This window comes from Zingiber officinale, chromosome 3A (genome assembly GCF_018446385.1).
Source record: "Zingiber officinale cultivar Zhangliang chromosome 3A, Zo_v1.1, whole genome shotgun sequence".
Lineage (NCBI taxonomy): Eukaryota > Viridiplantae > Streptophyta > Magnoliopsida > Zingiberales > Zingiberaceae > Zingiber > Zingiber officinale.
The window spans coordinates 49,240,074-49,267,339 of record NC_055990.1 but is presented as its reverse complement, the minus strand read 5'-3'; the positions used below and the strand labels follow the sequence as shown (position 1 = coordinate 49,267,339).

General features: G+C 36.6%; 1 protein-coding gene and 1 long non-coding RNA gene across 2 annotated transcripts; one reads left to right on the top strand and one right to left on the bottom strand.

Annotated features, from left to right (window-relative positions):
- Positions 1-1,904: 1,904 nt before the first annotated feature.
- Positions 1,905-27,266, bottom strand: LOC122051866 (APETALA2-like protein 1). The gene is made up of 11 exons (XM_042613175.1): positions 27,137-27,266; positions 26,389-27,024; positions 26,286-26,311; positions 26,146-26,176; positions 25,974-26,061; positions 25,745-25,890; positions 25,529-25,573; positions 25,333-25,436; positions 25,091-25,206; positions 23,545-23,637; positions 1,905-2,298 (listed from the first exon to the last, which is right to left on the bottom strand). Exons 2-11 carry the CDS (start codon positions 26,988-26,990, stop codon positions 2,281-2,283), a joined length of 1,269 nt encoding a protein of 422 aa, XP_042469109.1. The 5' UTR covers positions 26,991-27,024; positions 27,137-27,266; the 3' UTR covers positions 1,905-2,280.
- LOC122051867 lies at positions 4,413-7,375 on the top strand. The gene is made up of 2 exons (XR_006131576.1): positions 4,413-4,848; positions 6,966-7,375. It is a non-coding gene; the product is annotated as an uncharacterized LOC122051867 (long non-coding RNA).

Below are 27,266 nucleotides of genomic sequence, written 5' to 3'. Positions count from 1 at the left end.
ACCATATACCATATACTAGACATTAGATGTTGGATATATGGATACTAGATACTATACTTACTTGCTTGAATGTTGTTATTTACACACCTTACTGAGCATGTTGGCTTCATGTAGCATACATATTTTCTGTTTATATTTATATATATAATGACTGTTGCATTTTACGCATCATGTCATTGCATGCATGTCGGCGACCATGTCTCTCTTGTGGTTGAGAGGGTCGTTGGCCAGGGCCACATGCTCGGGCACTCATGGGTAATGGTAGCTGGAGCGTGTCGTTTGTCCTGTCGTGCTCCCACTCGCTTACTCATGGGTAGTGATAGCTGGAGTTGTGAGCAGCAGGGACCCCATCGCAGACGTAGCTAGTTAGCTACTATACAACTGTCCCCTCGACCACTTGAGAGTAGTGGTAGCTGTAGTGGTGTACAGTCTGTCACTGACCCAGCCTCTCGACCATACAGGGGTCATGGTGCAGAGGGGTGGGCGGGAGTGACCATCCGTGTATACGCTGTTATTATTATATCTGCTGATGTTGTTGCTTACTTATGCTGCTATTACTTATTTATGTTGTTGTTGCTTACTTATGCTAATATGCTCGCATAGGTTGAGATATATACCTGTGGTATGGGTTTAGACACTGGTTTTCTTATTGGTAATATGTATATACCTCACATGTTACTCATGTAGTTATGAGCAGTACTGTAGCAAGTCTTTGCTACACCTGACATTCTATTACTAGTCTAGGATATGGCTTCAGGTATGGTCACTTATTATGATATCGATATTTTATCTGCTATTTTCCCTACGAAACTGTATACCTTTTTATCTCTAATTCTTTATTATGTTCATGCACTATCTGTCTATTATCCGCTGAGTCTTAGTACTCATCATCCCGTAAACTGGTTTATTTCGCCAGGTAGCAGGTAAAGGATTTATGGAGTCACCTGGAGATCTTGTTCGCCAGTCTCGGGTCACATCGAGCTTCTCATTCCGTTAGTACTTCCATTTGTATTATTGGTTTTATACTTGTTCTTGTATTTGTATCTTTTATATGGAGTTTAGCTTTGTGATATCTTGTATTTGGTTTGGTAATGATGTGTCAAGTCGAGCCGACTCGCAGTTAGTTGTTTGATTTGTTTTATGTTCGTTATTTTATGATTTCCGCTGTGTTTATGTTACAGTCGTATGGGCTATCTATTAAACTGCATGGTTGTATTTTCATCTAGCTGTGTGGGTTGTTGTATATTGCTGATGAGTATGCTTGTGGATGTATGTATATATGCCTCAGATTGTCACCAGTACAAGGGAGATATTGTCGAAATTTTGTCGGTAGGGCTCCTCTGGGGCGTGACATCCATTGCATATTTTGACTTTTTCGTATTTGTTAAAATGTTATCGAAAGAAATATGCTAAACTCTAACCTCGTTATGCTTGCATGCATGCATGCATCTTAAAGAGAAAGGAAAGAGAAGAGATGAGAGGAAAGAGAGGAAAGATGTAATGAATTTAAGAGAGGATAAAGAAAAGAAATTGCATACATTGGAGAGAGGAAAGAGAAGAAATAAATGATGAAGGGGTAAAACAGAACGAGAAGAATATTAAATGTTCCCTTTGGTAAATATCAAAGCATAGTGCGCCTTTTGATTAATTCGCAAATCTAAGTACGTCATTTGATAAATTATCATAATTTTTTTTTTAAAAAATCAACATTTCACTGATTGTGTTGGCCACTAATGTCGCTCAAGTTAAAATCCTCATATATGTACAAATTTGTTACGCTGCGAACCTTCTGCTACGGATTCGTCTGGACCTGACTATATATATATATATATATATATAAAGATAAAGATTTCCATATTTAGACTCTAATCCATATTTATCTTTATTAAAAATATCTCATTTTACTTTTCAAATTTTGTCTCTTAATAGAGGGAGTAAACCAAGATGAAATTTATGAGTTACAATAAAATGGGGGTTATGGGAAAACAAAGAAAAAAAAAACGAAGAAGAGAGGATATTATGCCTTATTCCTGAACTGTAACGTAATTTAAAGTCAAGGTTGCATCTCCCTTATTTTTTAGAGCAAGCACCGCCCTTGATTAGTCTTATTGCAGTCGACCATCATATTTCAGTATCCTGCATACATCAAATTCTTTGTGATTGCATCTCCCGCCACAAAATCATCTTAAGCTTCTGTTTTAATGATTATTTACGGCAGTTGGATGTACTGAATGGATATGGTTTTGGAGGCGGAATGGCAGCTCTCGTGGTGGCATGCAGTCAAGAATCCTGATGATGCTGCAGCAGAGAACAGCGGCAGTGGAGAATATCCACATACCAGGTTTAAGAATGCAACCGAAAAAAGATGGAGGGGAGATCATCCAAATGAAGAGACCAAAACCAGCTTAGATGCAATTCAAGGCACATGATGATAAATATTTTCTCAAGACCCATAAGTATGCAAGCACATAATAATTTTTCTAAGGGAGGAATATGTACTATGCAAGCACATAATTCGGCAGGTCAAAGCTACGTTCAAGTGAAATACTGACAGTCTAGCCATACAAATATCTAATACTCTGTTGCTATCTGTCGAGCAAATACACTAATTAAAAGAAGAGAAGTCTCTCTTCCACTTAAGCAGACAGTGATGGGAGAATGGAAGAGTGAGAGAGGAACCCGATGCACATAAAAGCAAGTGCATAGAACAATTTTAGCCGTTTATAATACAGTTTGTAACGTTGACTTTATTAAATTTTATTTTTCCTGTGAGATGGATTTATTTACGAACATATGAATCTAATCCGAACGTTTAGAGTAATTTAAATTATATTTATTAGATTTTGAATTATTTGATATAGATTTAATGGGTAGAATTCTTTATCTTAATTTGTTATTGTCTATGAACTGATAATAAATTATATTCCGATATAAAGAAGAGATCCTCAAAGGTTTAGGATAATCTTAACAGAGCTCTTGGTTCTCCATTGATCTAGAGCTTTTCGGCACTGTTACTCCCTAAGTCTCTTGGAAAACCTTCTTCTTTCCGCTGTATCTTTTTCCATAGAGATCAAGCCAACGATACTAGGATAAGAACAATGATTCTTCAATCACATTCCTTATCTTTATGTTTATGTAACAGATCTATCTTTTTTTTATGTTTATGTATTACTTTATTATGTCTTACTCATGATGAAACTAGATCTTTCTTGTTTTTGTTTCCTATGTACAAGTTCTTATCCGGTGTTTAGAATTCAAGTGACTTAGGTTTTTATAAAAACTAACATATGACATCAAAGCTTTGCATTTCAGCATTTTCATGTCTATTAGGTTAAGTTTTTTGTCGATGCTAGATCAAGTTTTCCTAGTATAACACATTTTTTATCGTTGAAAATCATATAAAAAAAATCTAGGATAGACTTGTTTCTAAGTTTTTCGTGTTTTTGAACATGAAAAACGACAGAAGGACCGCCATGTTTAAGAACTTTTTAGGTCAAATCATGATGGCTCAATATTGGCTTGGTCGATCGATCGATTACCAAACCTAAAATAACGAACATAATCGATGGGAATCGATTGATCTAATATAATCGATTTAGTTAACATCGATCGATTGGTAAATTTCACCAATTGATTAGGACGACAAAATCGAATAAAGGATCGATTTCTGATTGATTAGATCAATTGATTCAGGCTATCAATCAATTGATAATTTTTTCAATTGATTAAAAATCTTAAGTCATGATAAAATCTCAATATCAATCGATTAAGAATCTTTTTCTAATCGATTAACAGACTAAAATTATGATAGACTCAATTGGAATCAATCAATTATGCTCTTATTGAATTAATGAAAAAAAGTTTTAGTGAAATTATTGAATGAAAGAAAGTTTTAGTGAATTAGTCCCACTAAAAAAACCTCTTCAAGGGTGGATCTCACTTTAATGAAAGAAAGTTTTATGATCAATTAGCCCGATCAATTAGTTTACACCAATCAATTGATAATCATCATCAATCAATTAATAATCCTAAAATCACATACGTTTTTGAATTAATTAGGATAATCAATTGTCATATGACATCAATCAATTAATAAGTATAATGAAATTATTAAAATTGGTTAAGTAATTATCTATTCGGTTAAAGTTTCTTGTAACATACATTAACAAAATAATAATTGAATAATAAGATTATTTGAAAAAGAATTTTATTGGGATTTTTAGAAATTTTTAGAAATTTTCTGGGATTTAATTGAAGCTCGTATGACGTAATTAGAGGGGATGCATTAATGGACTTGAGAAAAGTCTATTTGGAATATCTAGAGATGAGAATTGATTGAGGAATTGACATAGGGTTTGATTGAGAATCCATAAGTTATAAAATCAGGTTCTCGTGCCCTAACTCCCACACGCCGAATCTCTTCTTGGTCGAACCCCATTTTCCCATTCACCCGCCGAGCTCCTCATCTTCGAGCCCTCACGCGAGCACCTCCTTCTCATGATTTCCTCCCCAAATCGTCGCCTGTCCTCAGCACGAAATTGCGCCGCCGACCCCCTCCTTCCCTCTCCCTCTCACGTGTTCCCGCAACCGTAGCCGTCGATCACCCATGCCCTCACGCGAGCACCACAACCACCTCAACACCCGATTGCGCCGGTGTTGCGCATCCCGGCGTCAACCGAACCCTAGGTTGGGGGTGAACGACTCTCCAGCCAGTTGCTCCTTCCCCCTCGTGCTTGATATCTAAACACCACCGTCGATCCCGTCTTTGCTGGTCTCCACAACCGTCGCTGGTCTCCACAGCCGCTAGACCTAGTTCCTAGCGGAGAGGAAGCTGTGGACAAAGACTTGGTAAGGCACTTTGGTTTTAGAGTTCTAGGTTGGTAGTGATTTGGGGTTCAGATCCTAGTAAGAAATATTGTGCTAATTGCTGGTTGTTTTGGTGGTAACCTCACGGCAGCACCAACCACAGATCTTCGGTAGGAGCTAATGGTTACGGTTAGGTTAGATCCGAGGCTTATAGTTAATTGAGTTAATGACAGAATTTAGGTCCTAAATAGGAGTTCAAGTTTATTATTAGATACCCGGGGTATAGCTTAATTATATGTGTGGTTGTAGGACTTGATTTATGATGAATCACTTGACGGGTGGATAATTTTGGTCGCTCGACCTATATTAAAGGCGGGTACTTCTTACTTTGACTTTTTAGTTCTTTGAACTTAGTGCATGAGCTATCTTTGGATAGAAACTGTTTTTACCTTGACTCCACTCTTATTTTTCCTACGTTTGATACATCCACTCGATCTTTGAGATATTCGTTTCCATATCTATACAGTCTCTCATTGTTATCCATGATACGTAGCAGATACTAGATACCATGTTTGCATGTTTTGATTGTTGTTTATTTATGTTCCGTATTGAGCATGTCGGCTTCTTGTAACATACCTAATTTCTGCTTATATTTGTATAATGACTGTTACATTTTGCGCATCATATCATTGCATACATGTTAACGACAAATTCTCCCTTGCGGTCGAGAGAGTCGTTAACCAGGGCCGCACGCTCGGCCATTCGAGAGAGTGGTAGCTGGAGCAGATGTCGCTTGTCCTGTCATGCCGCACTCGGCCACTCATGAGTAGTGGTAGCTGGAGTTGCGATTAGCAGGGACCCCCTTCGCTTTGTAGCTAATTAGCTACTCAGCACCTGTCCACTCGGTCACTCGAGAGTAGTGACGGCCTTTGAGTGGTACAGTTGTCATCGATCCGACCTCTCGACCATATAGAGGTCGTAGTACAGAGAGGTGGGCGGAGTGACCATCCGTGCATACCCTGTTATTATTATACCGATTGATATTGTTGTTTACTTATGCTGTTATTGCTTACTTATGCTGTTGTTGCTTACTTATGCTGCTGTTCCTAGTTTATGCTGGTGTTGTTTGTAGGATCGAAAAGAATTTAGATATCTCCACAATGGTATAATATTGTCCACTTTGGGTCTAGGCCCTCATGACTTTGCTCTTGGACTCTCTCCAAAATGTCTCTTGCCAATAGAGATATCTTTTCTCTTATAAACCAATGATCTTTCCCATGTGTTTTCAATGTGGGACTATGTTTGCAACCTTGCAACCCCAACAATCCCTCCCCTCAAATAAAGGACCACAGGCTTCCTACGTCTGATCCTCGACCCACCAAGTCTTCCTGCTCCTTAGTCCACCCAACCTACTAGGACTTCCTTGCCTAGCCTCAACTATGACTTCCTGCTTGGTGTCTAGTCATCTTGATCCGAACATAGGACCCCACTTTCTTTGTTCGAGGTCAATATTGTATCCATATGGCTCAATCAGACCGTAGCTCTTGTGCACAATCGGCGGTTAAACCTTCTGGCAGTCCGGGCTCTGATACCAATTGTAGGATCGAAAAGAATTTAGATATATCCACAATGGTATGATATTGCCCACTTTGGGCCTAGACACTCATGGCTTTGCTATTGGGCTCTCCCCAAAATGCCTCATGCCAATGGAGATATCTTTTCTCTTATAAACCAATGATCTTTCCCATATGTTTTCAATGTGGGATTATGTTTGCAACCTTGCAATCCCAACAATCCCCAACATTATTTACTTATGCTGATATGTTTACATAGGTTGAGCTTTATACCTTGGATGTGTTTAGATTCTGGCTTACTTATTGTTAATATGTCTTTATATCACATGATACCTTCTTAGTGATGAATAGTTTAGTAGTCGATCGGTATTACTCTTGATCTTCTATTACCTAGCCTAGGATGTGATTTCAGGTATGAGCATATATATTACGGTTTTATTTTAGTATCGGCTATTTCCCTTTATGAGACTGTATACTGTTGTCATTCTATATTTGTATATTATGTTCATGCACTATCTTTCTTTTACCCGTTGAGTTCCAATACTCACCATCCCATAAACTGGTTTTTCTTTCACCAAGTAACAGGTAGATGAATCAAGGATACTTGAAGAGTCCTAGCTGCCAGTCCCACTACACTCTCGAGGATGGATTTCTTTTCAGTCTTGTTTCTGTTCGGTGGTATATTGATTTTGTATTTTTTTTTTGTTTTTTTTATAAGTTGATGTGGGTTTGGAGTCTAGTCCGGTGGTTACAGAATTTGTGGTTAATGACTTTGTTAGTTGTACATTTGTATTTCTTTGTGATTTCTGCTGTATTTATTTCCAGACGTGTGGGCTATTATTAACTGCGTGGTTTTTTTCATTTTGTCCAACTAGGTAGGTTGAGTATATTAACTGCGTGGTTGTTTTTATTTTTGTTCCAGGTGAGTGGCCTGAATATATATAACTATGTGGTTGTGAATATATTCCAGTCGTATGTGGTTGATGTATTTTGTATGTATGTATGCTTCAGATTGTCACCGGTACAGGGGAGATGTTGTCGGATTTTTGTCTGGCAGAGACTCCTCTGGGGGCATGATAATTTAGTGGTATCGAGCGGGTTACGATGTCTGTTTTTCGTGTTCTAAATTTTTAAGTTAATCTGATACCAATTTAGTGGCATCAGAGCATGGTTCGAGTCAAATATTGGGTTGTGTGCTTTTAGGATTTCGATCTTGTTATGATTTATGATTTGTCGAGTTAATCTGATACCAATTTAGTGGTATCAGAGCATGGTTCGAGTCAAATGTTGAGTTGTGTGTTTTTGGGATTTCGATCTTGTGGTGATTTGTGATTTGTCGAGTTAATCTGATACCAATTTAGTGGTATCAGAGCATGGTTCGAGTCAAATGTTGGGTTGTGTATTTTTGGAATTTTGATCTTATTGTGATTTACAATTTGTTGAGTTAATCTGATACTAATTTAGTGGTATCAGAGCATGGTTCAAGTCAAATGTTGGGTTTTGTGTTTTTGGGATTTCGAGCTTGTTTTGATCTACGATTTTTTTTCGAGTTAATTTGATACCAATTTATTTGGTATCAGAGCAAAGGTTTACGATGTCTGTTTTTTTCGTGTTTTGGATTTTCGAGTGTTTCAATTTTTTTTGGTAATTTGACTCCTCGATGTGACTTTTGAGTTTTGGGACCAGGCAATGACAGGAATCTCTAAGCTATAGGAGGTATGTGTTATACCGTTATCATACACTTCTATTATTATTGGACTAGTTGTTTATACCATGTATGACTTGTGTTGTGTTAGTCATTGGTTAGATCAGGTGTAGTGATAGGTTATCTTTTGATGATCTATTAGTAAATATATGACTTGATGATCTATTGTTTGGTATTTGATGTTGATAGCAACATGAGGAGTTACTGTAGGAAACACATCAATCCGAATTTATGATACATCTGGGTGACACCTGATGTATAGAGACTTAGAGCGTTCTTATTGGTTAAACGACATTAAAAAGACATCACAGATGTTCTAGCTTGATGTCTAGTATGTCAGCCAGTGGAGGCTGAACATCGAAGACTAGTAGGATTGTTTCAGTTGACTCGCATATTGGAAAGGAGTTGGGAGTATGATATGATAGATTTTTATTGCGGGATTTTCCAGGACATGGGAAGGATTTGATACGGTTTGGGCAATCATTGTTGGGTTGACAAATTTGTTCCCTAGCTATCGATTTATAGGATAGATCCTTTGGATCGAGTAGCAGGGTTATAGTGTGGAGAAATTACCGGACCTCATGGTATATCTATAAGTATTGTATCTAATGGAAATCTGCGATTTCACATCATGGTCCTGACTGAGGTTACAACAGACTTTGGGTTTGGAACTTTGTTTTAGTATAGATTTTCACCCTCAGACTGATGGATAGTTTGAGCACCCTACACAGATATTGGAGGATCTGTTGATAATGGATATAGATTTCGGAGACAGTGGTGGAGACCAGTTATGTTTAGTAGATTTTACCCACAATCGGCTAGGTAGCAGTGCAGGAGTAGCGGAAGCAGGGTGAGCTCATAACCCACAGAGTCATCTTTTATGGTTGGAGATTTGTTATGATACTTGGATGGTGTGGTATATGAGTATGTTGTTTGGTTGTTACTCTTACATGAGGATCCCTGAGTTGAGCAGTAAATTTGGGGACCAAATTTTTATTAGTGGGGAAGAATGTAGTATACGACAACAAAATAATAATTGAATAATAAGATTATTTGACAAATAATCTTATTGAAATTTTTAGGAATTTTAAAAAATTTTCTGGGATTTAATTGGAGCTCGTATGACGTAATCAGAGGGGATGCATTAATGGGCTTGAGAAAAACCTGTTTGAAATCCCCGGAGGTGGGAGTTAATTGAGGAATTGATCTAGGGTTTAATTGAGAATCCCTAAGTTATAAAATCAAGTTCTCGTGCCCTAACTCCCACACGTCGAATCTCTTCTTGGTCGAACCCTATTTTCCCATTCACCCGCCGAGCTCCTCATCTTCGAGCCCTTACGCGAGCACCTCCTTCTCGTGATTTCCTCCCCAAATCGCCGCATGTCCTCAGCACGAAATCGAGCTGCCGACCCCCTCCTTCCTTCTCCCTCTCGCGTGTTCCCGCAATCGCAACCGTCGATCTCCCATGCCCTCACGCGAGCACCATAACCACCTCAGCACCCGATTGCACCGATGTTGCACATCCCGATGTCAACCGAACCCTAGGTTAGGGGTGAATGACTCTCCAGCCAGTTGCTCCTTCCCCCTCATGCCTTGATATCAAAACACCACCGACGATCCCGTCTTCGTTGGTCTCCACAGCCGTCACTGGTCTCCACAGCCACTAGACCTAGTTCCTGGCGGAGAGGAAGCTGTGGACAAAGACTTGGTAAGGCATTTCAGTTTTGGGGTTCTAGGTGGGTAGTGATTTGGGGTTCAGATCATAGAAAGGAATATTGTGCTAACTGCTGGTTGTTTTGGTAGTAACCTCATAGCAGCACCGACCACAGATCTTCGGCAGGAGCTACCTCCGACGATTAGCGAGTGTTTTTCAGCTGCCACTCTTCCCGGTAGTGGGCTAGCGGGGGAGACCTCATAGTAAGGGTAAGGTGTTGGATTTTAACCTACTGTTAGGCTAGATCCGAGACTTATAGTTAATTGAGTTAATGACAGAATTTGGGTCCTAAATAGGAGTTCAAGTTTATTATTGGATACCTGGGGTATAACATAATTATATGTGTGGCAACAGGACTTGATTTACGATGAATCACTTGACGGGTGGATAATTTTGGACGCTTGACCTATATTAAAGGCGGGTACTTCTTACTTTGGCTCTTTAGTTCTTTGAACTTAGTACATGACCTATCTTTGGATAGAAACTACTTTTACCTTGACTCCACTCTTATTTTTCCTGCGTTTGATACTTCCACTCGATCTTTGAGATATTTGTTTCCATATCTATACAGTCTCTCATTGTTATCCATGATACGTAGCAGATACTAGATACCATGTTTGCATGTTTTGATTATTGTTTATTTATATTCCGTATTGAGCATGCTGGCTTCTTGTAGCATACCTAATTTTTGCTTATATTTGTATGATGACTGTTATATTTTGCGCATCATATCATTGCATACATGTTAATGACAAATTCTCCCTTACGGTCAAGAGAGTCGTTAACCAGGGCCGCACGCTCGGCCACTCGAGAGAGTGGTAGCTGGAGCAGATGTCGCTTGTCATGTCATGCTACATTCAGCCACTTATGGGTAGTGGTAGCTGGAGTTACGAGCAGCAGGGACCCCCTTCGCTATGTAGTTAGTTAGTTACTCAGCACATGTCCACTCAGTCACTCAATAGTAGTGGCGGCCTTTGAGTGGTACAGTTGTCATCGATCTGGCCTCTCGACCATACAGGGGTCGTGATGCAGAGAGGTGGGCGCAGTAATCATCCGTGCATACGCTATTATTGTTATACTAGTTGATGTTGTTGTTTACTTATGTTGTTGCTGCTATTTTATGCTACTATTACTTATACTGATATGTTTACATAGGTTGAGCTTTATACCTGTGATATGTGATGTTGCTTACTTATGCTGATATGTTTACATAGGTTGAGATTTATACTTGTGATATGTGTTTAGACCCTGGCTTACTTATTGTTAATATGTCTTTACCTCACATGATACCTTCGTAGTGATGAACAGTTCAGTAGTCGATCGGTATTACTCCTGATCTTCTATTACCTAGCCTAGGATATGGTTTCAGGTATGAGCATATATATTACGATTTTATTTTAGTATATGTTATTTCCCTTTATGAGACTGTATACTGTTGTCACTCTATATTTGTATATTATATTCATGCACTATCTTTCTTTTACCCGCTGAGTTCCAATACTCACCACCCCACAAACTGGTTTTTCTTTCGCCAAGTAGCAGGTAGATGAATCAAGGATATTTGGAGAGTCCTAGCTGCCAGTCCCACTACACTCTCGAGGACAGATTTCTTTTCAATTTTAACTTTTTTCGGTGGTATATTGATTTTGCATTTTTTTTTGTTTTTTTAATAAGTTGATGTGGGTTTGCAGTCTAGTCTGGTGGTTACAGGATTTGTAGTTAATGACTTTGTTAGTCATACATTTGTATTTCTTTGTGATTTTGGCTGTGTTTATTTCCAACCGTGTGGGTTGTTATTAACTGCGTGGTTGTTTTCATTTTGTCCAGCCGGGTAGGCTGAGTATATTAATCGCGTGGTTGTTTTTATTTTTGTTCCAGCTGAGTGGGTTGAATATATATAACTGTGGTTGTGAATATATTCCAGTCGTATGTGGCTAATGTATTTTGTATGTATGTATGCTTCAAATTGTTACCGGTACAGGGGAGTTGTTGCCGAATTTTTATCTGACAGGGACTCCTCTGGGGGCGTGACATTTCTAGTATTTTGTTTGACATATTTACACAATGTGGTACTAAGTTAAATTATTATGTCAGACTCAAAGGAAGACACCTTAGATAGGTTTAATGTATTTTGTGTTGGTGGACGTATATCTATGCTAAGAGTAATTGACCTAAAGGAAGATTACTTTTATATCAAATATATGCTCAAGATAACTTACAACTATAGAATAAATATTTTATTTTGTTCAGATTATGCATAAAATATATCGACCCAAAGGAAAACATATTATGTGGCTGATTAAGGTTGTTGTGAGCTATAAACTAAAATATAACTCGTATAAAGTATTATATTATGAGCACAATTGGTCGATCCAAAGGAAGGCACATTGTGTTGTCAATTAATATTTAAGTTATATCAAAGAATACTGCTAACAATTGTATTTTAGTCCATAGAGTAAAATACAATGTTATATTTGGTGTCTCATAAAAATCACATTTATATGCATTTAAATTTTATTTTAATTACATAATCTTGTGTGTTATTACTTACACTTATATATATATATTCTTAGTTTTAGTTAAATTGTGAGCTCAAATAAATTTCCCTCATTAATTTTAGTGCAATCTGTAACTATCAATATTAAGAACATCCTAACATTAATTTGTTTAAATTTTATTGAATGGAAAGAATATGTGATCGCAGTCTTAAGCTACAAGGACTTAGACTATGCATTAAGGAATGATCGTCTCACACCTTTAACCAGTGCTAGCACTATATAGTAGAGGACTGAATTTCAACTGTAGGAGAAATCAGATCACATGTGTCTAAGTATCATGAGACTTTCCATAACGACACTAATAAAGGGCTCAACAACAGACGGAGGAGATGTTAGGAGTTTCTTGAACCAATTGACAGAATGATTCACCTAAAATGAAAAGATTGAGACTATCACACTTCTTATAAAGTCAGTAACCATGTGGTATAATGGTAAAGAAAACATAAAGGAGTACATTATGGAGATGTCTAATATAACGATAAGTCTGAAAGTACTAAAAATCGATATGCTTGAGAGTATGTTAGTGTATTTCGTCTTGATGTCTCTGTCTACATGGTTCACTCCTTTTAATATATCATATAATATTCAAACACAAAAGTAGACATTGAATGAGCTCATTGCTCAATGTGTACAAGAGGAGGGGGGACTAAAGATTAAGATATATGAGAGTTCTCACTTAACATCTAGTTTAAAAGTGCGAGCAAGAAGTGGAAGTGAAAGAGGATCAATAACAAACGAAAAGGAAAACAATTGCATATTTTGAAGACAAAAGTCATAAGGAGTATAAGAAACAGGATAAAGAATCTACTTGTTACTTTTGTAAAAAGAAAGGTCATATGAAAAAAAAATACTACATCAACTACATCAATTGGCATATAAAGAAGGGTAAATTTCTCAATTTAGCAATTGTACCTACTGACACTTGGTGGATAGATACCAGTACTACTACTCACATAAGTGTCACTATCCAGGGTTGTCTCAGAAGCTAACTTCCACTTGATGGTGAAAGATACATCTATACGGGGAATGGAAAGAAGGCTAAAGTCGAGTCGATTGGTATTTTTAGACTTTGTTTAAGAACTAATATCTTTCTGAATTTAGAAAATACTTTTATTGTATCGTCTTTCAAATTAAACTTAATTTCAATTTCTTATTTGAATAAATCAAGTTATTATTGTTTATTTGAAAATGGAATATTTAGTATTTGCTTTAATTTAGTTTTGATTGACAATGGTTCTTTGGTTGATAAACTTTATAAATTGAACACCTTTACTTCTACGGTTGACAATGTAATAATACATAGTATAGGTACGAAACACAAATTGACCGACAAGAATTCTCCCATATTGTGACATAGGTATTTAGGACATATATCTAAACAACACCTAGAAAGGTTAATGTTATATGAATTCTCGATTCCTTTGATATATCAAACTTTGATGTATGCATAGAGTGTATTAAGGGAAAGATCACTAACAAAAATAACAACGGAGGTAGCCATTGTAGTGACATTTTGGAGCTAATATATATGAATATTTATAGATCATTTCCTAAGGCATATTGGAATAGACACACATATTTTATTAGCTTTATAGGTAACTATTCCAGATTTGGCCATGTAAGTACCCTATTATGGTTTTGGTGTAAAAAACCAAATCGAGTTAGGTTCTATGTTTGTTTGATGTCTTGTGTCTAAGTGTGCAGGAACTTAGGAGCATAGGAAGTCGAGCGAAAGACGCAACTAGCGAGAAGGATGGCACACGAGAGAGTTGACGGGTTGGGTGTGTCTGAGGGACGAGGTGTTGTAGAAGAGTACGCTGATAGACGAGAAGGAAACATGCGGTGTTTCTGAAGGACGAGAAGCTGGAGCGGAAGCTTACTCAAGGAGAAGACCAGAAAATGAGTTCAGGTGAGCTCTATTCCGGATGGGCAAAATCAACCAAACGAACGGAATTGGAACAGAGGAGAAACAGACAGTCAACAAGCTGTTTACTATCCGGGCGCTCGGACTGCCCTGGCCAACCTAGGGTGCCTCCAGAGTAGCCTGCGTGAGCACAGGCATCCGAGCGCCCGGACCAGATAAATTTTATCTTTGCCGAGTAGTTGCAACATAGATCAAATTTTATCCACACCCAGGTGCTCGACCCCTTCTAGGCACTCAGAGTTGCTACGTCGGTAAACAGTCAAATTCAACTAGAAGACTATAAATAGAGTCATGGTCTAAGTAGTTTAGAATAACACTTGTAAATGAATTATGTGCTTTAATTTCTAGTTATGTTCTTTATTTTTCTACACTTTCAACGTTGTAAGAGACTACTCTGCTTTTGGAAGAAGGAGATTTTAGTAAGGCACATTTGCCTTGGATTAGCAATCTTATGATTGCAAATCAAGTAAAATTTCTTGCCTATGTCTTTATTTTATGTATTTACTTTCGGTTTATAAACAAGTGTTTGCCTAACTTAGTCCAAAGATCGAGAAAAGGTTTAATTTCAATTTCAAATAATTCACCCCCCTCTTGTCGGCTGACCGAGACCTACAATTGGTATCAGAACAAGGACACTTCTGAAGGACTAACCGTCGATCGAAACAAAGAAATCAATGGTTGGACCAAGCTTTTATCCGCCAAATTAAGTTCGAGGGGGAGTTCTCGCACTGGAAACGTAACTAATTTCAAAATTCTTTTAATCATAAAATATGATTTTGCAGTTCCTAAGGATCATCAAGGAGAAGAGAAAGAAGAAAGTGAATCGACAAATAAGGAACAAAGTGATTTCGTAGCAAACAGCAAAGTGGAATACCACTTGCTGAGTATATTGCCGCTTCAAGAAGTCAACCGTATCGTAAGCTACTCATCAGCCAAAGAACTCTGGGAAAAATTTCTGGAACCCCATGAATGAACATCCAAAGCAAAGCTCGTATGACGAGACCTCCTTCGAAATTAACTAACAAACGTCCGTCTGGAAAAAGGTGAGAAGGTAGCCTAACTACACACGAAGATCAAGGAGTTGATCACTGGACTGGTCAACCTCGGCGAAAAGGTAACCAATTGGGACTCGGTATGCTACATGCTCAACGCCTTTCCCAGAATCCCAAAATGAACTTCGATCATAAACGCCTACTACATCTCAAAAGACTTGGAGGTAAGTACCTTAGAAGAATTGTTTTTAACTTTAGAATTGTATGAATCCAGATGTGCAAGGACAAGTCAAGAGTCAAGCTAAAACCTAGCACTAAGAGCCAAAAAGAAGGGCTAACCCAAGTCAGACTCAGATATTGATACAGACCAAGAAACTTATATGGTAAGGAAATTTATAAAGTGTTTAAATCTAACAAGTTTAAAGAAAAATATACCAGAAAAAATCTAAGAAACAAAAGAAAGGTTTGATACTATTATTGCCAAAAAGAAGACACATAAAGGAAGACTGTCCAGATTTCAAGAAGGAGAAAGAAAAAGGGTCAAAGAGTAACGAGCACAAAAATCTCAACGCCATTTGGGATGAGAGTTCATTATCCGAGTCCAAAATAGAAGCATATGCTGGACTAGCACTAATGGCTAGTCACGAAAAACAAAGCAACTCAGAAGCTAGGATCAATGAAGGGAGAGTGACATCAGATGAATGCAACGATGCAAGGGAAAAATCTAGCTTCAGATCAGACATGGTAAGTGAGATATGTCTCTTACCGTCTTATCAATTGTATTTTGGTATTAAATCAATGTCAAAATCAATGTGTAAATTAAACAAAAAAAATTGAAAAAGAAGAATTTAGAAATAAAAATAATTATAGCAAAATCACGTTTAACAAAAAATTTTAATAAATTAAAAAATGAAAATGCTAAATTAAAAGAATAAATAGAAAACTTAAAAAATTCTATATGTTCAAATTTTACTACTTCAAATGTTAGAAATTATTAAAGACTAAATTGATATTATAAATTTCATAAGGGTCAAATTAGAAGAGTAACAAAAAAGTATATTCCTAAAAAGTACTTGATTAATTTGTATGAAGGAACCTATATTGGGTTTCAAAATCAAATTTAGATTAAATTTTTTATGCATAATTTTAATTTTAATTTGATTTAATATTTTTAAATTGTCTAATGTTTTCAAATAAATTGTTTCATACAATTTCTTGTCGAAATTAATTATATCTTAATTTGTCTGAGAAAGAAGATCTTATTACTTATCTGTAGGAAAATTTTTAAAATTTTTGACCATTGTATTATTTTTTTAATAAATTTTTTAACATAAATCATATTTTAATTTAAAATTATTTCACAGAATTATTTTGTTTTAATTTTATTTTTCTATGATAAAATATTATGTTCTCTATCAAAGTAAATAATTTTAAAAAAAATACTATTATTAAATTTTCTATTAATTATTTATTCAAATTCTAATTTTAAATATTAAAAATTCTCGAATATTTAATTTTTAGAAATTTATTTTTATGTAAAAATACTATTACATTCTAAGAAACTTTTTCAATATTTTTCAAGCTTAGAAACTATTTTAAAATATTTTTTAAAAAAATACATCATTTTTAGAAAATAATTTATTTTTACTTAAATTAATCTCATTTTTTCATGAAAATTTTATCGTTGCTTTGAATATATCTGCTTAATAGTTATAACAATTTGCAAAATTTTTCAACAAATAAAAATAAATTTTAAAATTATTTTGTTTAAATTGCTTTATAAATCACAAAGTTCAATTTTTTTTTAAAAAAAATCTTAGTGTTAGTCACTAATTGTGGAACGCTTATTTTTTAAGCCCCTATTTTTAATGTGATCAAAGGGGGAGAATTATAGATTAAGTCTAGGGAGAGGTGCATTTTAATTTGCATATTTATATTTAATGCTTTAAATTGCATATTCATTTATTTTAAATATTTTATTTTACCCTAACTTAACTTAAGTTGATCCACATCAAAAAGAGAGAGATTGTAAGTACCTCATTGTGATTTTGGTGTGATCAACTAAATCAAGTTAGGTCCTGTGTTTGATTGATGTCTTGTGTCTAAATGTGCAGGAACTTAGGAGCACAAGGAGTTGAGCGAAAGACACAGCTAGTGAGAAGGATGGCACAAGAGAGAGTCGACGGGGTCGGTGCGTCTAAGGGACAAGGTGTTATGGAAGAATACGCGGGCGTAGGAGAAGGAAACGCGCGACGTTTTCAAGGGACGAGAAGCTGGAGCAGAAGCTTGCTCGAGGAGAAAGTTGGAAAATAGGTTTAGGTGAGCCCTATTTTGGATGATCAAAATTACCCAAGCGAATAGAGCTGGAATGGAGGAGAAACGAACTGTCAGCACCTGGACTAAGTCTAGGTACCCAGACCGTTTAGGCGCCTGGACTAGTCTGGGTGCTCGGACCGTCCTGGGCAGCCTAGGGCACTTCCGCAAGAGCCTGCATGAACGCAGGCACCTGGATCAAGTCTGGGCATTCGGACCAGATAAATTTTATTTTTATCGAGTCGTTACGACGTTGATAAAGTTTTATCAACACCCAAGCGTCTCGACCCCTTCCAGGCGCCCGAAGCTGCCACGTAAGCAAATGGTCAGATTCGACCAGCAAACTATAAATAAATCTCTAGTCTCGGTAGTTTAGATCAACACTTGTAAACAAATTTTGTACTTCAACTTCTAGTTCTGTTATTTACTTTTCTGCACTTTTAATGTTGTAAGAGGCTACTCAACCTTTGGAAGATGGAGATTTTAGTGAGTCATATTTGTCTTGGATTAGCAATCCTATGATTGCAAACCAAGTAAATATTTCTTGCTTCTGTCTTTATTTTATGTATTTACTTTCAATTTATAAATAAGTATTTGCCTAACTTAGTCCAAAGATCGAGAATGAGTTTGTTTTCAATTTCAGGCAATTCACCCCCTCTTGCTAGCCGACCAGAATCTTATAGGATATCTATACCTTATTTATGATAAATCAAAATCTTTGGACATGTTCAAAATTTTCAAAACCAAAGTTGAACTTCAACTAGATAAGAAAATTAAAGTCGTCTGATTCAACCATGGAGGAGAATATTATGATCGATATGATGGATCAAATGAACAACGTCCAGGACTTTTTGTGAACTATCTTACTAAGTGTGGGATTGTGCATCAATATACCATACATGGTACACCCAATCAGAATGGTATAGTTGAGCATCGCAATCGAATCCTAATAAATATGGTAAGAAGTATGATAACTTTCACTTCTCTACCAAAGTCTTTATGTGGTGAGACGCTAAGATTATAGTTTGTCTACTCAATATAATACCTAATGAGGCAGTAATTAAAACTCAATTCAAGATGTGGACGGGTAGACAATGTAGAATTAAGCATTTACACACTTGAGGTTATCCAGTTAAGGCTAGACCTTACAAGCCTAACGAAAGGAAATTAAACTCAAGAACAATTAGCTGCAATTTTATAGGTTACTCTGAGAAATTAATGGGTATAAATTTTTTGATCCCTCTAATAGATCCTTCTCCAAAACAAAAAAATGCCAAATTCATTAGGACAAAGAGGATGGTAAAATCAGGGAAGTATCTTTTTGAGGAAAGCGCTGGCGATCCTCCTTTAGTCACTATTAGTGTGATTGGTAGCAGTATGGTTACCATACTACACATTATGGATATTATACATCCAATAAGTGAACAAAGATATTTCCATGACATCTCTAATGCAATTAGAGGAACTACCACTGAAATTGAGATATTTCCTTGTATTAATGAGTAAGTACCTCAACCACCTCAAACATAACTACCCTTAAAACGATCGACAAGGGAACATAGAATCATGAATTCTCATAATTATGGTTATCTCCAAGAGCATGATTTTAACATAAGGTTAGAAAGTGATCCTACATATTTCTAAGAAGTCAAATAATGCTCTAACACTGAAAGGTGGATTAACGCCATACAAGAAGAGTTGAAATCTATGACAAACAATGAGGTTTGGGAACTTATCAAATTACCTAAAAGTTCAAAATCCATTTGTTGTAAATGAATATTTAAAACCAAACGGAATCGAGGGGCAATATCGAAAAGTATAGGGTTTGTTTTGTTGTCAAGGGATTCACTCAGGAAGAAGACGTTGATTACATGGAGACTTTCTCACTTGTGTTGATGAAAGACTCTCGTAGGGTAATCATGACACTTGTAGCTCATTATAATTTGGAGCTACATCAAATAGACGGTAAGACTGCATTCCTCAATGGAGACATAGAGAAGTCTATATCTATAGTGCAACTAGAGAACATTAAATGTAAAGACTCAAAACACCTAGCATGTAGATTAAAAAAGTTCATTTATGGTTTAAAATAGGCATCCCATCAGTGACAACGAAATTTGATTAAGTGGATACCTCATTTGGATTTAAGAAGAACCCCGTTGATCAGTCCATATGTCAAGTTCAGTGGAGCAAGTTTGTTATACTTGTTTTATACATGGATGATATATTGCTTGCAAGCAATAATAAGGGCATGTTGTATGAAACCAAGTCATTTTTATCTGATAATTTTGAAATGAAAGATTTTGGTGAAACATCTTTTGTTTTAGGCATACAAATTTATCGTGATAGTTTAAGTGACATTCTAGGACTTTCACAATATACATATATTAAAAAAGTGTTTATAAGGTATGGCATGCAAAACTATACACTTGTTGACACACCTGTGCAGCAGTGTCAACAACTTGAACTTGAAATAAAAGAAATGAAATAATTCTCATATGCATCAGAAGTGGAAAGTCTCATATATACACAAGTTTGTTCTCGACCAAATATAACGTTTATAGTGGGGATGTTAGGTAGATATGTAAATAACCTAGGATCCGTTGTATTGGAAAATAGTTAAGAGAGTGATGCGGTATTTACAAAGAACTAAAGGGCATATGCTCAAGTATCGAAGATCAGATCACTTGGAGGTGATTGGATATTCAGACTCTGATTTGACTGGATGCTTAGATGGCAGGAGGTCTACTTTGGGATTTATTTTCATATTTGCTGGAGGGGCTATATCTTGGAAGAGAGTCAAGCATACAATAATAGCCACTTTTACTATAGAAGCAGAGTTGGTAGCATGCTATGAAGCATCCAATCATGAGATTTGCTTACGGAACTTCATCACAGCATTGCAGATTATTGATGACATTGATAGCTATTGAGGATCTACTGTGATAATAAAATCATAGAACTTTATGCCAAGAACAACCGTAATTCGTCAAAGTCTAAGCACATCGATATCAAGTTTCTAGCCGTTAAAGAAAATATTCAGAGTCGTCAGCTCATGATATAGCACATCATCACAGATTTCATGTTGAATAATCTACTCACTAAAGGCTTGGTGCCTAAGTTGTTTCATGCATATATTATGGATATGTGTGTCTTACTTATGGAAGAACTCATATATGGGAGTATGTATTTATTTTATTGCTCTATATTTGATAATAAAGACAAATATTTTTAGATTATTGTATGCACTTAAACTTCAAAATATTAATAGGATTTTATATGTTTGTTGGACATTCTGAATTACAATATCATGATTTACTGTAGCTATTTAGTATTTATAAATATGATATAGATTTCTTTTAAAATCATAAAGTTTGGATCATGATTTATTCTTATAGTTTAGCATAAAGTATTTGCAAATATGATTTAACATCTTTTGAGATCACCTTAGAACCAGTTGAAAATTGATATGTATTAATCACATTTCATATAATTTTCATATTATACATCCACATCTTGATCTATGTCGTTAATAATATTGGAATTATGATTACCGTTAGGGTTTGTTACGATTATATATAGTAGTTATGACATCTTTAGTCATACACCAATAAAGTTAATGAATCAGATTATTTACAGAAGTATCTTGTACCCATAAAGTTTAATATCAACTAATATAGGTTATAATGAGTGGACCCGGAAGCTGACATCGTAGTAGGAGTCAAGGTAACGTGACGGTCAAAGTCCAGGTGATGAGGCAGTCAAAGTTAATGTGAGGTGGCAGTCATACTCTAGAATGAGTAAAATCCCCTCATCCGATTTTGATTAAATCGCTCAGTGCTAAGCTTCTTAGATGCCACTAGACCGAATTATAATCTAGTCAAAAAAAGATGATCAACCCTTAAGCCGAGCGAAACGGGAAGTCTAGTGTCTTAAGGGCGGCTAGATCTTAAGGTGGTCAAGCTTAAGGTCGGTCGGCCTTACATATCGGCCTGAATGACTGACTCACTCCACAACATATCAATCATAAGTGACAGTGTGCATGTGCATCTGTCCAGTCTCGGAGTCGGACAAGTATACATACCCTAGCCATATAAAAATTCGGCCGAGCAATGACACAACGTAGTTCAGCTCAATATACTAAACAAACTTTTCAGAAGATAACTGTATCTCTCGGTAGCCCATTATAAGCCCAGGCAAGAAGGTGACGACCGGGCCTTTAGTACCTCTCCTCATATTACCACCCGGGCGAGATTTTCACAAAGCATATGTTATCAGAAAGACTTCTAGGGAGCATGAGACACTGTATTATTTCTTGAGCAGATTTCCAACATGACTAAGACATTATATCACTCTCAAATGAATGTCTCAAGGATGCACAAAATATAACAGAGCAGTTTAAAGACTGGCCAAATATACTCAACGAATAGTAGCATAACGAGGCGGTCAAATTAAGGATCGATCGAGATACATGCAGTATAATGCACGACAAAGCAACTTATGCAGAATGCAACTGAATGTCCCAATAGGGCGGTCGACTCAAGGATCGGTCGAGTTATACTCAGCAAATAACATCAGCCTAACCAAATGGCCAACTTAAAGATCGACCGAGTTATATTTAGCAAACTACATCAGCCTAATAGGACAACTGGCTTAAAGACCATCTGAGACATATTCAGCCAGCAATATCATCCTAACAGGGCAACCGGCTTAAGGACCTACTGGGTTATATTTAATCAACAATAGCATCTCAACAGGGCGGCTGGCTTAAGGACCAGTCGAATCATATTCACCAGACAATATTGTGAAAACCTGTCACAATAATAATTTTGTGTCAGAGAATATTTTTCTAGAAACATTTTCAGGGACCATTATGTCTCCTATTAGCAGATCAATAATAACAGCATGTTCCTTCGACAACCTCGACAATAACAGAAGCTGTAAATGACAAAAAGGATATACGTGTGAGTAAGATAAAGATTTCTTGGACAATTATGCTGAATTGTTTAACAAACTCTAACACATTTTTGTCATCTCATGATCGCGGAGGTTATGTGAGATGATATATAAAAGGAGAGTCCTCTCTGTGACAAAGGTACGCTCACTGACATCTACAACTCTACTCTGACGCATAGGTTCTGATTGTTCTTCATCCATTCATTCGGACTGAAACTGACTTGAGCGTCGGAGGGCCTTTGCCAGGGACTCCCCTGGTTTTTAGGCGCTGACGTTTTGTTGGATCGTCTCCTTGTGCGCAGGATCAAAGGAGAAACTTCTTTTGGAGAGAAAGGTCTTCTGACGGTCAATTATTCATCTACTGTTCCCAGCACGTTATCTTCGTAGGTCTCAAATAGGATTATCAACTAATGTTTTATTTATATTTCACATACAACTCACATGTAATCTAAGTGGAAGATTATTGGATTTTATTATCCCTATTAGGTGGACTTATTTGTAAGTTGAATATATGAATATAATTCGAACCCTTTAAAGTGATCTGACTTATGTTTATTGAGTTTTGAGTTATTAGATGTGGATTCAATTTGTAGAACTTTTTAGCCCAATCCGTTATCATTTATAGGTTGATAACGAATTAAATTCTTATATAAAGGGAGGTCTCCAAGCGTTTAGGGTAATTTTAACAAATCTCTTAGTTTCCTATTGACCTAGAGCTTTTCGGTATTATCATTCTCTAAACCTTTAGAAGACCTTTCTTTTCTTTCCACATGGATCAAGCCGACGATACTAAGATAAGGGCAATAACTTTGTAATCAAGTTTCTTATCTTTATGTTTATATATTACTTTCATATGTCATGCGCGTGATAATTAAAACTAAATCGGTTGATTTTCATATATACAGGTTCTTATCCAGTATTTAGAATTCATACCTTAGATTTTTACAATAGCTAACATACCTGTCGAGAGAAAGATAACCACAACACCAGTGAAAAACTTACCTCGATGCTGGAACGGAAAGTAGGATTTTGATCGGTCCAAGAAGGGAAATTCTCAGGTGGGATATGTGCTGGTTCTGGATGAGGATGCCTCTTCTGTAGAGAAAAGAGGATTGATGCCGATCAACATCAATGACAGCTATTTTCTGCTAAAAGATCTTTTCATATCTTACAGTTAAACGAATATTAACAATTACTGTTCAACAAATGCTTCTGGTCGGCAACCAGAAAAAAAAGGTGTTCGTACTTATTTATTACAAATGAGAAAGCTAATGTCGAGTAAAGTTTGGACGAGAAAAATGATAAGCTGGCAACGTGCTCAAGAAAATTTCCATAATCATCCACTTAAAGAAGAGAAAAGATTGGATTGGCGAATGTGACATCATTCATGCTACACTTTCGAACTATCGAGTTGCTGGAAAATGGTTTCCTTAACCAATAAATTGAATAGGGACGGAAATATTATTTGGCATTCGAAATTATTAGTCATTTACAAGAGGATCTAACCATGGCAACATACCTCTGAGGTTAAAAAATTATAAATTAATATTTATACATACTCGAGTTAATATTCATCTAATCTCATTTATAAATCAATTAAAAATTATATCCGATCATATAGAGCAATTTGTATGAAAATCATATTTGTAATAAATTAATTAAATAATTACTCAGGCTATTATATTAATTTTAATTAATATATATTGTATTTATTAATTAATGACAATTGATAATCTTTTAAGTAAAAGATAACACCAATATTCACTCCTTAGGAAAAAAATATAGATTCCTTCCCTCAAATCATTTAATAAAATATCCATTTAATAAAATATCCTCTTAAGTTCTCTTTTCTTTCTCCAATCTTGAGAATTTTAAAAGTTCAATGGTCGACCATTGTATGAACGTTTTCATCGAGAGATCTAAAGATCAATTTTTGATAGTGAAAAATTTGTCAGGTTCTTATTCTCCTCCATACAATGGTCATTATTCAAAGACAAAATTATTCATAATTTATCTCTCTATAAATGATTACGTATAACCTTTTATCATCAAGATTTTAAAAGTTTGGTTTGAAATTTAGAATGCTTCTATTTCGAGACATAGGTTGTTTTATTTTAGAAGATGATTGTCGATAAATCTTTATCGTAAGCACTTGAACGGGACAATATCATCTTAAGGAAATAAGATCTTGTTTTCATCTAGACCTTAATACTTCTATCGGTGGGAATAAACGTATCTATAAAGGTGTGCTGATATCCGAAAAGATAACTTAATGACCGACAAAATTAAGTCATTAACATCGATATCAATTAAAAAGGATATATCTATTACTCGAAAAATGTCTCGATAATTTAAAGGATATATCGAGGATATAAATGAGATAATGTCCACGTTACTGAGCTCCATTTATTCGAGCCACCAAGTTAACATCGAACTAACTAACTCGATCCAATTGTTGGATCAACACCAACAATCCATCCGACCACAGAAGTAACAGCTAGTTTAGTAAAAAAAAAAAAATACAATAATAACAAGTTACTCAATTTACCTTCTTAGCGACATCCAATGAGGCATCATGGAACAGAAAATCTTGCTGATTTTGATCCCTCTTTCGACTGTGCATAGAAGGTTGAGAAATTCTCAAGTTCAAATCGATGTTAGGGCCTGAAAGGATGATAAAACCACCGAAGGGGATTATATAAGCTACATAAACAGATCTTTGATTCGAAGTTCTAAAATCTCCTCCATCTTTGACTGAAATAAAGATAAATACGCAGTTGTGGACTACACCTTCAATGTCAACCTCAGTAAAAAGTTCTCCCTCGTAGGTACTCAGGTCGAAATTGGTCACAGCCCCCCTCCCGTTGCATTTGATAGCTGCCTTGTCATAAGCTCTGATGTCGAAGAACAACCAAGAAAGAAAAATGAATATCGTTGTTAAAGAGAATTATAGTGAAGAATGAAGAAATTTCATGCTCGGTTGGACCTTGCAGCTTCTATTTCGCTGCGGAATAGCCCAAGATACATGTACCTGCACATCCAAGCATTGTGTGTTCAAGGGCAAATTATGAGTTTCATGTTTTGAATTTCTCAAAAAGGATATGATTCAAAAAGATAAATTGAAAATCTTTCATGAGATATTACGAGGCATGCAAGGATATACTCTGATTTATCAAGAAGAAACAGAGACTGAGTTTCTTACTTTTTTCCTAGCAACTGCCCCATTCGAGCTTCCCAGCGACCGCACTTGTGAAGAGTCACCCCTCTATACTTGGAACTTCCCCTAGAAAATCCATTGCTTTGTCTCCGAAGTGTGTGCACAAATTCTTCTTTAGTCATTTTTCTCATCTAAAAGTAAAAAGGGAGTCGATCAGTTTTGCTTATCCATTTACCAGAGCTACTAAACCTTCCATGCCGTTGCATAAAATTACTTGTTTTATATCCTCCTCGTAGTCGCTGAGAGTAAAATTAATATCAGCGTCAAGTCCTCTGAATTTGATGGCAACTCGATCATATGCTCTGCGATTACAATCTCAGAAAAGTCAAAATACTGAAACATAAAAAAGACGGATCAATCATAGTAGATAATAATAATATTCCAACCTTGCAGCGGCGTGAGCAGTGTCAAAACCACCTATGAGCATAACAACCAGCAAGAATAAATACTGTTAGAGAATTTCATACTATAACAATCGACAAAAATAAAAAATAAAATAAAATAAAATAGTCCGTGAAGATCTTACCCAAATATACCTGCTTTCCACAATCCCTGTTGATTAGAAAATTCTAGTTAATTGATTGCAAATTACACAAAGGGAAAAAGAGATTCAAGCACGAGATGCTGACCAGATATGAGATTCCCATCTTCCTGTCCTCCGGTAGAACGTGACGCCCCTGTACTGAGAGCTTCTTGATCTAGGCCCTCTCCTACCCTTCTTCGGTTGCTGTTGATCTGGATGTGCCTGTGCCTGTGCCTGTGCCTGTGCCTGTGCCTGTGCCTGTGTTTGTGCCTGTGTCTGTGTCTGTGTCCGTTGATGTTGCTGCCATGGATGCGGTTGACAAACTCCAGCTTGTGTATGATCCATCCACTGCCATCTTGATGATGACGGCAAGGAAGGCGCCACAACTACTGCCGACTCCGGAGGAAACAGCAGCTTGGTGACTATGCGTGTCTCCTTCGAAAATTCGTTTCTATCCTCCTCCATCTCCACATCATTCCTGCCTTCGGAGCTCTTCAAGATACCAAATCTGAAGGCAGTGACCGCAACCGGCACGATAGAGCACGAGTCTTCGTCGGCCGGAGCATTGGTGGAAGCCTCAGCGTTAAGGACGGATGATTCGGACGTCTCCGAGACAACCACCAGCGTACTGCCATCGGTAACTTCGGCAAATGCCCTTTCTTCGATAACCGTCGGCTCCCCCAAAGACTCCACGTTGAGGTCCAACATTTCTTTCCTTTCCAAGTGATTTCCAGCTACTCGTCTACAATCCGAATCGAGTTTTTGGTTATTTTCGGAAGAAGAGCCAAAGCAGGCAGCAGTAGGATAAGGCGGAATTACTTAAGACAAAAAGAAACCCGAGGAATAAAACTCACCGAGACGAGGACGAAAGAGGCGAATGAGCCCCACGGAGAAGCGCGCAAATCGCGAAGGCCGACGAATGACGGCGTGAGAGATGGCCGGCGGCCGGTTTTGGCGGTGGAAGGGGACGCAAATAACCGATAT